Raw genomic sequence first — 15,375 nt, 5'->3', positions numbered from 1 at the left:
AAGGACAATAACTTCATAATCTTAAATCACTCACGCTAACAGAAGTTGTCAATCAGTTTCCTAGTGACGATGAATCTATGACAGTGACTTCTGAGTGTCCAGTAGCTAAAAATTCAATGTGCAACATAATATAAAGGCTAGCATTTCCAACTTTAAGAAAATATCATATTTGAAAGGACAGGAATAAAAGAAGCTAAATGCAATATGTAGTTCCAGTCACAAGTATTTATTTAAGGCAATTAACAGCACATTTATTGGAACCGTTGCTTTTAGTTAAGAGATTTAGGGTTAGATTATATGCTTTGTGAACTTGTTTATTGGAGTTTGGAAGCAGAGAAACATCATCTTTCCCATTTCATTAATACTAAATATCACTTTAAACCACAGCTTTGACCGTAATTTCCAAGTGTGTATGAGCTAAAGCAGGAAACATCAGTTGTTCTTTTGGCTCATTTTAGAGTGACTTGTGTGGCAGAGGTGAAGAGAAGATGGTAGTGATTGCTGGCACTCCCCACAATTTCAGGGATTGGCTGCTGGCACAAACTGCAGGAACTACAGGATGGTTCTTAGTTTTAGGAACAATGGTTAGGTTTATTCTGGCAGCCAGAGAACTCAGCTCAGCACACACTTTATGTGGATGTTGGAAAAAATAAGGTATTGTAGAGGGACAATTAAAAACTCTCTCAATATACTTTCCAAAGATAAAAATCCCCTAGACATTATTGCTGAAAAATCTTGCATTATCTTTGTACTCCTAGTACATGTCGTACGTGACGAAGTTGGCCTAGTATGCTATCTTCATATCAAAACAAGATATTTTTAAAATTTCACACTAAAAACTGTCTATTCCATGTTCTAGATATTCTAGTGATTCAAGTGTCACTGTACAGTTTACAAAAGGCATTCAGTGCATTCAACACAATTTTCCACAATCAGAAAAACTAGGTTTATGCAAAAATATTCACATGAGAACACCTTCTTTGTCCTCTCGTGCTTTAGCTTATCGGACTTTTATAGAAAGCAGATGAACTTTACAGGCTGCCTTGAACAGTGGTTGGCTGTGGCTTTTACTGAACAGGATGTGGAGGGAGTGATTCCCAAATGTGGAATCACAGAGTGGCCTGTTCAGACCAAGACTAATACAATTTAACGCTTCCTCCTCTTCTGTCAGTTTTAGTGGTTCATGGAAACTGAATACCTTTTCCAATCAATTTAGGGACTTTGATCACAACCTTAAATTGGTCTGGTAACTGAAATGTAAAGATTGGAAATGGAGATTTAAGGACATCTGTTAGTTCCTCAAGGGTATGTTTTCACAGTGGATTAAGGAACATTGAATTAGCATATAATTTCCTGGGAGAGTGACTAGATCCAGGAGAATGGAATCTCTGTATCTAGACAAAAGTGGATCTTGTCCTATTAGTATTCAAATTGTCTATTCCATGAAGCTTTGTAAATGAAAATTATATCGCTATGCCATCAACTCTAGACCCTACTCACAGTAGACAAAAAAGTTTCATTAGTTTAATAGGTCAATGTAAGAAAGCATACAGACTTTGCATATAAGTCCTTCCCTAAAATGCATCAATCCTTTAAAATGCCCTTTGGCCTTTCTAACAAACAGTACAGGTTTACACAGCAGAATTAATTGCCCTGCAGACATTTCCTTGATTTAATTCTGCATGCCTGGTTTTGTTAATGGAGCAGCATAATCAGTGTTCTGTTTGGGATGATTGTACCTGATTAGAACTGGAATATGGGGAATAAAGCAATGACTAACTTGATTTTTTAATAGATGACACAATATACACAATAATATATATATATAAAAGACCCATGACTTGCCTATTTCCAACCCTGTCACTATTCATTATTATGAAATTTATTGTCTGGTTTTCTTCTGGGTCACACAGCTCTTATGACCATATGAACAATAAAATTGAAGTCAACAGATTTATTAATTTATGAAATTTCATGTGTGTATGTGCATGCTTTAAAAGAAATGAATAAGGACGTGATCTTTCCTAGGATTTCCAGGAGAGATATATGGCTTTGTAGAAAGTGTGACATATGCCTCAATTTCATCTATTAAAATATTCAGCACCTCACTGCAGTGATTCTTATATTAAAATATTTGTTTTTCCTTTCTTTTGCAACTAAAATAATAACCAAGCCAGCAATTGTGTAACATTTTTCCATGAATTGGGAACTGCCTGCAGAGGGCATGTATAAAGAGAAAAGGGTTCTGTTGGATTTCCTGAACTTGTAATGAGCTCATGCTGGCAACAAACTCTTGAGCAGCTTCAGTGAAGGGTAAATTACAATGATGAGGCAGCATCAAAGTTTGGTTCAAAGAAGTATGCCTCTTTATCAGGATACAAGATGTGTTTTGTGCTGAGTGTATTTTATGAGCTTACATGGCAGTAAACTACATTATTATTGGTCACAGAAGCTATCCAGACTGTGTCAAAAGATGTAAAAATGTAAATTCAGCTAGACTAATAAATAAGGTTAATAGACCCATGCAAATGTTCTGAGCTTGACTTAAACCTTTCTCTAAATCAATTCACTGTGCCTGACTCATAAAGAAAGAGTATCTTCTTGAGAAATTTGTACTGGTTTTTTTCTAACTTGGTTAGGGAGATTGCAAGTCAGACTCCTTGAATTTGTTGGTACTGTTGGGAGAACCCAAAAACTTGACTGGAGACAGGAAAATTTTGTAAGTATGAACAGCAATTAGCTAACACAACAAAATTAATTTCCTTTTCAGTTTCTAAAATCAGGTCAGGTTTGGACCACGCTTTGGCCTTTTCCTTACCTGAACCACATTGTATAGTCTAAGTGGAGAATGCATTGGCAATACTGCTTTATAACAATCATAATAAGTGATGGGTGAATTTTGCATACACAGGGTGTTTCAAAAAGATTGACCCAATTTCAAAGCCTTATATTATGAATGACTGAGGCTGAGGGCTGTTTGTGCACTGGGTGAGTCATCTAGCTGTAATGATTGGAAACTCTGTGTCCTGTCATTTCCAGTGGTAAGAGTTTCATTCCTGGGTGGTTCGTGGTTGCAGAAATATAGTGATTTCAAATTGGGTCTGTCATTTTGAAAAACACCCTTTAGATACATATATAGGGAAGATTTCCAGTACCACCTTGAACACATTTAAAAAGTGTAATTCAGGTATGTATGCTAGAGCAGTGCTTAGCTAAAAGATCTTGCCGTGCAGTTTCTTATATCTGATCAATTCCCAGAAATGTGCAGATGTATTAAACACATGGTTTTCAAGATGCCAATTTATGTGCATGTTAATTCAGAAGTATGTCGATTCCTAATAACCTGCCAAAAAAAAAATTTCTTATTGTCAATGATAGCTGAGCCTAGTGGAATGAAGGACCTGAAGGAGGACAGCAGCTGCACATTCAGCTAGACAAGTGTACTGACCAGCAGCAGGTTCATTCACACCAACCCTTTTGTCCACCTTCTCTCTCTTTTCCCTTGCTTGTTACACCATAATGCTTTTGATCCTTCCCTTTCTCCACCTTTGGCTTTTACCCACGATGACATCCCATAGTAAGTCTTTAGGAATTCCTAAATTCAGATTAGGGAATTATGGCCAGAAGCTAAAAAATACTTCCCTTTGATTTCTGAATCTGCTGGTCTATGAATTCTGGTGATGTATCATAACACTTTATTTTAAAATTTATTCTAAGTTCATTAGTCAGTTCATTCTTACTTGGTTTTGCTTTCAACTGCATTTCTGTATTGGCTGAACCCTGAGCTGAATTAAAATAGGATGCCTGAACATTAGCAGAATTTGCTACCATTTTGCAGTGCATGTTTGTTGCCTGCTGCCACTGAATTGATAGCCTAGTTCATGGAAGTAACTGTTCTATATTAGTTTGATGTGTCAGTCGCATGTATTTTTCTTATATTCTGGTTGTCTCCTGATGCTTTTAAGGTGGATAATAGAAGTTTTTTCTTTTAATAATTTCATATCATCAGTATTACAGAATCTCAGCCAAACACTCGTTTTTCTTCTTTTACAATGACATCAAAGAGCTGGTTTACTTCTGTGCAACTTTGCAGTCTTTGAAATGTCTCTTCTGTGGTAAGCTGTAGACATAGCTGTGTACATGTAGTGTGTGTGTTTCATCATGGCTGTTTGGATGAAAAAATACTGCACAATTGAAGGAGTTCAGAAAACTATTTCATCTAGTTGGTGACAGTTCATTGTGCTGTAGTAGACTTGATGTTTAAAAGCTAAAACAAGATGACTGAATACTTCCATCTAATATTTTTGAGAAGTGACAGGAAAGGGTTTAGGAATATGTACTGAATGCATATGCTTGTGTCTACTGTATATATTGAATGTTATCAATACAAATCCTATTGCTTTACAAATACTAGTGCCTCAGGTGTGTGACTAGTCCTCCCTCCTGCTTCAAAAATCATTTGGTTAGGTGTATGTGCCTGCAGGAGTGTTGTGATTTGGTCCGAAGTGGCATCGCTTTATTCAACTGTGGATATTTAAACTTCAAAGAGCAATTCTGATGTCGTATTGGTGCTTCTCAACTGAATTGTCAAAACAACTCATGTCTGGGGAATTATAACACTAATACTTAGGCAGGGATTAGTTGACTAGCACTTTTCTGATACATCTGGACATTTCCCTATAGTACTTCGTGGCTAAAGAATTGAAGGTGGCCACTATTTGGGCTTAATTTCTGACCTGCAGCTTCAAGGGATTTATAAAGGAATAGCTGTATGCCAGCCAAAAGGAGCTCTTAGCCATGATATTTGTCATTCCACCCTTAATAAAGGGAGGTAAGCAGTAACAGGTTCAAAGAAGTGGATTTATTATGTTAGTCTTACAGTTGCATCCCTTCAGGAATGTGTTAAGCCACAAGGAACTGCTAAGATTTTAATAGCAAATTCGTGAATGAACTTGCTAAAGTTTGCATTGCTCTGTAGGGATCCTTTGTTGATGAGATTCTGGATCCTTACAAAATGAGAGACAGACGGAGCTGTATCTTGCATCTGTATCATCTGTAGCTCTGTTATTTACTGATGCATGTTGAAAAGATTTCTGGGGGCAGATGCTGGATTCATGGATCTGTGTCCAGATATTTGAACATTAACCTTAATTATGTAACTATCATTTTCTTGCTGAACACAGTTCATACAAAATAAGAAATATTCAGCTGTAAGCAGGATTGTCTGTACTCCATGATTTTATTTGCTTTTACTTGAGGTCATAATTTTGTTTTAGAAATACACTTCTATTTTTAAATGTATTTTAGTGTAAATAGTTGATATATTCTGTGAATTGTAACAACACACAGACCTCCATATTTTTATGTGTCTGGCAGTCACCTACTAGTGATGAGGTAGCACATGCAAAATGATGATTTTATTAGGGTTTGGTATTTCACAAGATTTTCTTTTTCTCCTCTTGATGTTACTTACCTCTCCTCAAGATTCCTGCTTGTTGTAGACATGGATGTGTAGAGTGGATTATGCATATATAGGCATCATAAAGGAATACAGATGATCATAAATAGTTCTTCCAACTTGATAGAGTTTATTACATGGGCAAGGCAATGTTTTAAGCCCCTGAAAATGGATTGAATTGTAGTAGCATGAATGATTTCTGTGTTGTGATATTACATATATTTCTCAGCAAGAGGACTGAATCAGTGTGAAAACTCACTGGTCTCCTGAACTTAATAAGAGAACTGTTACATTGCAGTGGAAGGCTAGGAAAGAACTTCCATTTCCAAACATGAATCAGGGCTCATTATATGAGATTAGGAAGCCTTTCTTGGTTTCATTTTCCTTGGATATTGAATGTGCATTTGAGAAGCATTTCAAGGCTTGTGTTCTTCAGATCGTGCATAATGCTTTAAGTTCAACTACAGTTGCTGTCCTCTTAACACCTATATAGTAGCATGAGTGGTTCTGCTCAGAAATGGCAAGTTATATTTCTAAATTAGGATATAGTTTTATTTAAATTCACAACAGAATTTTAGTGTTGTATCCCAGGTGTCAAACGTACTCCTCTGATAATTTCAAATTCTGATTTTAGTTATAATGATCATAATATTTTCTTAAATTCAGTGGTTCTAAACCACACAAGTAGTACTTTTAAAACCTGCTTGTTCTATACCAGAGCTCTCTCAATATCTAGTCTTTGCCTGTTTTCCAAAATACTTCCTTTTATAGGTTGCATTACAGTCAGAAGAGCTGTTAGTTCTCTGGGAAATGGGGATGTGTTGTATTCTTTATTAAAGCAACATTTGCTAAATCAACACAACAGCTTCATGAACAACACACAACATAAAATATTCCTGCTGAGAACACTGTTACAGAACAAAAGCACCTGTTGGAACTAATGATTCCTGATAAATAACAAGTTTTGTAGCTTTGAGATGTACAGGGAGACATTTATAGTCTTTGTTTATTACCACATTTCGTTTAGCAGATAACCTATTTCTATACTGCTATACATGGCATTTCAGACTTCAACCAGAATGATGGGGCAGGGCAAAACCAGCTGATTTCTTACACAATCTTTGGACATTTCATTGATAAAAACATAATTTTTTGCAGTTTTGAAGAATTTATAGTTCATGAGCTTTCAAGGTGATGCTTGAAACTAATTTTGTTGAAGTTAAGGTTGCTCAGTACTTTGTGAGAGTTATAGCAGTCTCACAAGTGGACATGAACGCACAGCAGAAAACTGGGATTAAAGTAGAGAGAAAATAAATTATTTTTAAGTATTACTTATTTCTGGTTTTAGGTCTCAATACAAAAATGTCCAGATGATTGCATAGACCCCAGAAGAAAAGCGTGCCACCATAATTATTTTTTTTTTTTAAATGTAGAGATATTTGCACTTTGGGGTTGCTCTTTCTTTTTAACTGATTATTTTTTCCACACTGCTTTGAGGAGCTATTTTCAATGCTCAACTTAGTTATATTTATATTGGCTGCAGTTGAAACCCATTTAAAACCAACAATTAAACAATTAAAGAACACTCATAGTATGGTTTTCCAGTGACTTAGATGCATAGAATCAGTGAAGTTAGTTTTCCTCACACTGTCACAGCCTTTTAAGTAGCTCAGCAAGCTTTTCATTTTTTCATTACTGGTTTTCCTACCTTCTTATAGAAATCTGGATGCAAGAGAAAATGGAATGATTTCTCAGTGGTTCTGTTTAATTCACAGACTACAATATATCTGTTACACTGAGATATGCAGGAAATTCAATCTCTCATCCACAGATACAGATTTAGATAAATGTATCTAAACTAGAATGAGAATTTTCCATAGAGTAATGCTTTTTTAAAAAACCTGTAACTAAGGTAGTTTTGATCAGGACATGGTGAGCCAAATTCTGCCCATACATATCTCTTTGGCAGCTCCTGTGACTTTTCTAGTGTTGCAGTTCAGTGAGAACAGAGCTTGGTTTTAAATAATTAAGAAAAGCAGACGTCTCTGACATCTGATGTCAAGAGTAAGGGAAAATCTTCTTTCTGAAGATGAATTCCCCAAACTAAAATCACCATGTCGACATTATTTTAATCAAAGCATTTATTGTTTCAAGCTGCAGGGCGAAGTTACCTGCCTTTCACTGCCAGAAACATGCATATATCTGAATTTGTGGCCTTTTAGTATGTGTGCTTGCATCATCCAGACTACATCAGATGTCTCTGAAATGTGTTAGTGTTTGTGTAAAACTTAGTTTGCTTAATTTTATTATTTCCTATGAAGACTAGTATTTCCAGAAGTTTTCCAAGCTGATTCACAAGTGACAGTCAGCTGGTGATGACTATACATCCTTTAGAATGGTTGTGGTTGCTGTGTACTTTAAAAGAAATTTAGGCCATTCAGGTATGATTGAATTGAAAGACAAAAACTCTTGTCTTTGGAAGGGCTTTTCAGTTTCTTTGCTATGTAATGTGATCTGTTCTGTTATGCTTTTGAAATGAAGCATTTGAATCTTTTATGAGAAGTGGTGCAAAAAAGTTTGAACTGTAGTTAAGGTGGAGAGAAATTCTTCCCTGTTAAGATTTTTAAAATATTTTGCAAAGGTTCATTTTTTCCTGGGAGAAAATGCATAGGGGTTAAAATGAAAAGAAATGTAGATGTCAGAAAGTCTGGAAAATACAATTTATCTCTGAGATGAATCTATTGAATAAGAAAATCACTTAAACTGTTGCTCTTCTGTTGCATGCAACATTATTTCTAATGTAACAGTACCCAGAGATTCCAGTCAAAGACACAGCCATTTGTGGATTCTACACAAATATTAGTCCCTTTCCCTTAAATGTTAGTAATAACTTTTCTTTCATAAAGAGTACTCAAAACTGTCAAAGCACTTAATAGTTAAATCTCATGAGTTTTGTTTGGAAAAAGTATGTAAACCTAATTATAGAACAAGGCAGTAACTGATGGTGAGGCTGTCTTAAGCATGTCTGACATTGTGTTCTTTCCTGCAACCAGACAATTGTGTAAATCTTGAATGATTTATTACTAGTCTGTTGGGGTATGCACTCCTAAATGATCAATGCTTTTTTTTTTTTTTTTCCTAATGGGTCAGCTCTTTAATGAGAACCTGCTTACCACAGGAAAATTAAGGCTTATAGCCTGAAATAGAATACAGAAAATATTGTAGGAAAAGTTCCTCCAGCTCCTGTCAGAAGTAGATAACCCTGGCTGTACCTGTCGGGTTTTGCCCTCTTTATACCATACCTGTTTTACATTTGTGTTTTGCCATCACTACTTCTTCATCTGGGTTTTCATTCCCCTTCACTTTCCAAGTAATGTTTGCACTGAAGTGTTACATGTATGTCCTTCCATATTCACCTTTTTGTTGTGTCTCAGTGAAAAAGAATTGCCAAATCTTTTGTGCATGGGTATATTATTTTTCCTAATGGGTAGAATATTTTTGAATGATTGGTGAATAAACCTTAAAGCAAATATGCCAAAAGATCACAAAGATTGCATAACATGTCAAGCATTCACTGAATATTAGACTTTTTCTTATTAATTGTAGGTTAATCTCTTTCTCAAATAAAATGGTACATCTGTACTAATTACTGCTTTCTTGCTTTACAGATGCAGAGCCACGGTATTTGGTTTCAGTAAGACCAGCACGCATTTCAAATAACAAGAAATCATGTTCAGGTATTTTACCATTACTGTATCTCTTTCTTAAAGCAGTTAAAGGAAGACAGAATCTATTACTGAGTTCCTCTGAAAAGACGTTTGTAACTGTAGGTGTCTGACTGGGATGCACAAATTCCATACATGGGAAGGTAAAATGAAAGACAGTATTTCCTAGTCAGTAATTAGTTACACATGTGGTGTTCAAAACATGAAGTAGTACCTTAAGATTGTTCCTGTAAAAAGTTCTTACAAATGAGAATTGAAATTTAGAATACTAGCCTCTAATGTTTAAAGAGGTCACAAGTGCATGCAAAAAAAGTAAGTTTTGAAATACAATGATCTGGTGTACTGAAAGTTACTCTTTGCAGACTACTACTGCTACTAAGGATTCCTTCATCCATGCATAATGCATGCTCTCTGTTTCTCATTGGAAGTGATAACTTGTGTGTGTGTATTTCTCTGTAAATCAGGACTACTACTACATCTGCAGATACAAGGAGTTAATTTAAACTATACATAGCAGAGCAGAAATCTGAATTTTATTCTTGTCTGTTCTAAACATCTTCTATATGACCTTAATCATATCATTAAATTGTTAGATTTTAATTCCTTACTTGAATATGGAAATGACTCTTACGATCACTGGACTGTTGCAAAGAATAAACTGATAATATATGTGTATTTATGTATAGCTTGAGATCTTTATATAAATTTTTTTCTAACTCCTGGTAACTGGTTGGGATTAATTTCTTCTTGCTCTTGGCAAGATGTGAAAGACTATGTCTGGAAAGATTTTTGGAAAGTGATTTACCTTTCAGATGCAACATATATAGATATAAAACAAACCCCACAAAACAAAAAAAAATGCCCAGTTCACTTTTTGGACATTATTAATTTTTGTATCTACAATCTATAGAAACTGTATAACAAGATTCAGATAATTGACTTATCCAACAAACAAAGGTGTAAGAACAACTGTTGGTTTAATGTTAGCTAGATATATGGCAAGTCCTTTTAGTAGTGAGAATAGTTATACCGGACACATTGGCAAGAATTGTGGTAGAGTCTGAGTTGCTGCAACTTTAAATTTACAAATGAAAACCAGTTACATTTCTAGAAGGTACACTGTAGTTCAAACTCATATAGATCAACACAGATGATCACCAAGGTAGTTCTTGGTTTTACAGTGTGTAAATCATTACAGTCTCTGTGAACAAATGGCATAATAAGGGTCATAGTCAAATTCATATGTAAGTCCTCCCAAAATCCAGTATGATTTCAAGGTATATAAGAGCTTGGTTTTTATTTTCCTTACAACTCACATATTTTCCATGTTTCCTCAAAAAAGTGGTCAAGAAAGGGTTTTGTTATAAATAGCAGATTTGCCAGATAGTTTGGTGATTGACCCATCTGTTTTAAGTTTTTCTTTAAAAACGGAGAAAGACTATAGGAACTGATCCAGAAAACAAGAAAATTATTCAAACATTTGCCCTTGTGGAAGTATCATATGTTCCACAGTATTTCAAAGTATGTCATCTTTCCTCTTAAAGGTAAAGAGTGATTTTGTTTGTGGGGTTTTTGTGGTAGCATATTCACCATCAATATGAAGTAAAACCCCACCTGGTCAATGTTTCTAAATGCACACGCATGCATTGGTTGAAAATACAAATCAGACTTTCATTGAGGCTTGTTAAGTGAAGTGATATTAGGGTTTAAAAGGCATGAAAATAAAGTTAGTCAGATCTGTTTCACAACAGTGAAAAACATAACCCTTAGATCAGTGGCTTATAAACTTTGGGGAAATTTGTGATCGCCTGTAGATTTTGAGGAGGTACTTTATGTTTTTGAAGTATGCAATGTCAGGTAAAGAATATATGAATTTCCCTTAATTAATCATATTTCTAACACCAAAATTTCCCCTTGGGCTTGTAGCGATCTACAAACTACAGATTCAAAGTGGTTGCTCTAGATAATTTCTTAATTTCCAACTATTAGCTTTTAGACTTCATATAAAGAAAGTTCTTTCTCCATGAGAGCTGTACTGCTTCATTCAGAGCAAAGTCAAAGTTGAGTATCATGCAAAAGCTGAACACTTTGAATGTAGCAGGTGGTTGAAAGAGAAAAATGCCCCTGGATACAGCACTGACTCATGTCTGCCTAAAGTTAAATACAACAGAATTTTTGTAGGTTTTATTTCGTTCTTGATGAAGAATGCTATAGAAAGTATTAATTATCTATGGACATAATTACAGTGTTGCTAGGAATTCTGCCGAGAAGTTACTATTTCTGCCACACACAAAGAGAGACTTCCTAATGTCCTGCACCCTGTGTAATACCTTCTGTGACTCAGTACAAGACAGCCAGAGCTTTGAAGTTTATTTGCTTAGAGCTTATTCTCATACTAAGCATAGGAAAAACACCCACTGATCGTTTTCAAAAACTAGGTTTAAGTGGAATGTAGGCTGAAAAAAAAAAAGAGAAATATAGAAAACTTCTAATGAGACAAAATTGAAACAGAGTTTAGTAAACATATCTCCCTCTTAACCCGCCAAATAATAGCAAGAATTCCTTTAGGTTTACCCTGGATCTGCAAGTCTGGAAAAGAAGTCTTCCATTTTATTCCTGGGTTGAAATACATGATGTGCAGTTCCAGAGGGGACCTAAAAATTAGTCTTTCTGAGGCTTGTGTGTCTGATACCTGCTTTCTAAAGCAGTCTCCTAACCTGTGCTCCTGCTATCTGCGTCCTCTCTTTTTAATGCCAACTTTGTTCTGCATTTCTTTCCTCTGTTCATGCTCAGTTGGCTTCAGAGAAGGAGCAGTCTCCCTTCCTTGCAGATGTTTCATTTGCCTCAACAAGAAGCCAACAAACAGATCACTGACACTGTCTCTTACTCCTTTTTTAAATCATACTTTAGAAATAGTGACCATGAAAAAGACAGAGAACTGTTGTATGTTTCCATTCAAATTTAGAAGAGAAGTAGGCTTTCATTTACTTTCTTAACCAAATGAAAAAACTTTCCCTTATATAATGCAGAAGAAAGAAACTAACTTGTAATTGGAATTATATGTTTCTTCTGTAGGTCGAAACAAGACTCAGAAGCCTCTGCAGCTTGTAGTTGGCACTCTCAGTCCAACCTCTGTGTTCCTTTCCTGGGGCATCCTAGTCAACCCTCAACATGACTGGACAGCAACAAGTAACTGTGCTAGCGACAGGTAAAGTAACAGAAAAACATTTTTTATTATGATCATTATTAAATCCAGTGTAGTTATCTGGTGTGGTTGAAATAAGTTTGACAATGTAAATTTAAAAGCTGAAAGTGATAGTTCTGAATGTGAAGTAAATTTTCTCATTTACTGAAATTAGTGCTTTGCAAGTATTTACTTGTCTTGAGTGCAAATTTAGTCAGATGTCTGCACGCTGAAGTACAAATCTTGCTATTTCATGCTGAGTCCTTTGTTCTTCTTAAACCAATCACCTTGGCTCTGCCTTCTTTTCTATCTGAATGAATTGAAAGAAACTGTTAAATCATAGGAAATGTATTGGTTTAAAGTTAGCCAAATAGAAGTAAAATAAGTCTCTTTTGCTGTGGTAGGGGCATGATACCTTGGTTTAATGCTATTTGATTTTTGTTTCCTGTGTTTGGTCTTATCACTACACTACTTTCTTGATATTGATACAGAACAGCTTTCACTATTTTTTTTTTGTTCTAAGCAAAAGAAGATCTCTGCTACTGTAACATTTTCATTTTGCTGTATTTAATGAGTGCTATAGCAGGTAGGGAGCTCAGAAATGCTCACCAAGTAGCAGTTTCAAGTCATAGTGCTAGGTAGCTTCTCAGTTAAGTGCACCATTACAAAGAGCAATGGTATCTTTTCTTGCTTCAGTGAAATTATTGCTCGCTTATTGAGGGCACATAGTGTTCTTCTGTACCTAAAAAGTGCTTTTTTAAGAAACTCCAATGAAGAAAAAGTTCCTGTGCCATTTTTGACAAATCATTATTTGGTTGCTTAACTCTCTAGAGATAAAGGGCATAAGTCAAGAGGGTGCTACATATTTCCTGCAAGATAACCCCAAGCTGTAACTTCTTGTGGAAGCAAAGATAATCACTGCCATATGTGTGGACCAATGTTCTTTGCAAGGGCAAATTCTAAAGCCTCCTTGTAATGGCTATCATTTCTGGTCAGAGCCTTAGCACTAGAGTGTAAAACAAAGCAAAACAAAAAGACCCAAACAAAAAACCTCAAGCAATTAGTTTTATGTAACTGACGAAAACTACATCACAGCAGAAAGGTTCCACCAACAACGTGGGGTTAGCTTTCTCAGCATCTTCTGTTTTCTGACACCAGTATGAGGTAGTTGACGAGGGAGGCTGGCCAAGTCATCATAACCTGCTGCAGAGTCATGTTCAGTTCCTTTTTTTATATTTCCAAGAGATTAGAGAGACTTGTTTCTTCTCTGCCTTTCAGTGTTCAAATAACCATTAGTGGACAGAGCTGTCATAATAAACATGCTGGGGCTATGTTTACTGTCCATTAAGGTATGAAAAAGAGTATGGACTCTTTCTTTATAGTTTGACCTTCAGTTACTTAGTAGGGGGAGTTTGGGGAAGCAAGAGAAAATGTTTTTTCCATACAAGACAAAAACTGGGTTTATAGATAGAATACTGTATTTTACTGTATTGAGTGGAATGTATAGGAAAACAAACACACTTTTAGGTGCATGTGAAATAGAAATTTAAAACCTGAAGTTATGGATTTTTTCATTAAATATATAGAAGCTAAGAACTTTGACAAATTCACATTTATATTGTTTAAATTTGTTTAGCCATGATTTAAATGTCCTGATGTCATATTAGCAAGTAGTACAGATTTTGTTTTTTACTTTATTTATATCTGACGCTTAAAAAAAAAAAAAAGTAAGACAAAGAGAGAGGGAAAAACAGAAGAAGAATCCATTCTTACTCTTTATGTTTTGCAGCACATAGAAGTAGGATTTTTAAAACCCTAAATTCAGAAAGATACGTGCATGCATCTCCTTTTGTGCCTGTCTACAAATCTGTGTCACTATGCATCTGCCAACTTAATCATAGTTTCTTACAAATGTCATAGAAAATTCATTTTAAACTCAGTAGAATTCCTTAAGGAAAATATACTACAGCAAATTAACTTTCTGAGTTTCAGATGCTTTTCAGTAACTGCTGTGGGGACATATGCTGAAAGCTTGTTTGTTTAAACACTGATTTGTTGGTGGTCATTCTTTCATTCTTCAGAACCTCCAACTCTTCAATTACTTTTAGTCATTCTATTAAAAACTTTAAGTGAAAAAACTGAATGTTAGTGATCTTGTAAAAGTGAAAACTAAATTAGAAAGTGCTTTGCAAATTTAACTGTGTCTGTTACTTTAAAGTAAACTTGGCAATAAAAAAGAAACAGTATAATCAACTTTCAGTGACGATCTGTGAAACAGTATCTGAAAAATTGTAGTCCAAGCCATTTCTTTTATTACTTTCTAACACTAAATGGATGCTGTGCTTCTAATGATGTCTAACTATAAACAAATAAATAAATATATGTGTATGTTGATAGTCTTTTAAAAAGTCAGATTACATCCCAGTGCACAAAAGTGCAATAAGTTTTAGAATCTTTTATCTATGGCAACACAATCACAGAGCAGGAATGTTCTTATATCCCCAAGGCTTAATTGTTTGCTTAGTGTTATGTGTGACTAAAATAGTCATGATTAAATTGTTTGGAGTTTTGGTTTGGTTCTGGTTCCAAATAAACCCATGATATTTATACAAGCTGACCTAGTCTGGAAATCTCATGAAACCATCTGCCTTATAGGATTTCCAGTATCTAATTGTTTGTGCCCAAATAATTGACTGTGCAAGCATTTTCTGGGAATCTGGCTGAAGACAGATTTGTTTAACAATTGGAAAAGTAGCACTGGAATTCTTGGCAAGACAGTGTCATTCATACTGATACATGAAAACTTAATGTTTTGCCTGTCCGCCCTAGAATTTTGCTTCTCTTAACAGCAAGCAAGACTTCTCTAACTTCAAAAGCAAAAACCCTGTGAGCTACTTCCTTACCATGGTCATCATATTTTGATTTCTCACGTAATAAAAAGGCTAGCTCAAAGCTGAGAAAGAAAAGGTTTCACTGCCTTGCATAGTGGAGTTTAAATAAAAAGCCTA

General features: G+C 35.2%; 1 protein-coding gene across 28 annotated transcripts in view; it reads left to right on the top strand.

Annotated features, from left to right (window-relative positions):
- ABI3BP (ABI family member 3 binding protein) overlaps positions 1–15,375 on the top strand; it is a 161,141-nt gene that overhangs the window by 26,586 nt on the left and 119,180 nt on the right. For all 28 annotated transcript variants that reach the window (XM_065633819.1, XM_065633791.1, XM_065633956.1 and 25 more), the window contains exons 3-4: positions 9,127–9,195; positions 12,259–12,391. In XM_065633819.1, the coding sequence (XP_065489891.1) occupies positions 9,127–9,195; positions 12,259–12,391 (202 nt within the window). The remainder of the gene's footprint in view (positions 1–9,126; positions 9,196–12,258; positions 12,392–15,375) is intronic.

This window comes from Caloenas nicobarica, chromosome 1 (assembly GCF_036013445.1).
Source record: "Caloenas nicobarica isolate bCalNic1 chromosome 1, bCalNic1.hap1, whole genome shotgun sequence".
In the NCBI taxonomy this organism is placed as follows: Eukaryota; Metazoa; Chordata; class Aves; order Columbiformes; family Columbidae; genus Caloenas; species Caloenas nicobarica.
This window is presented reverse-complemented; position numbering and strand designations above follow the sequence as displayed.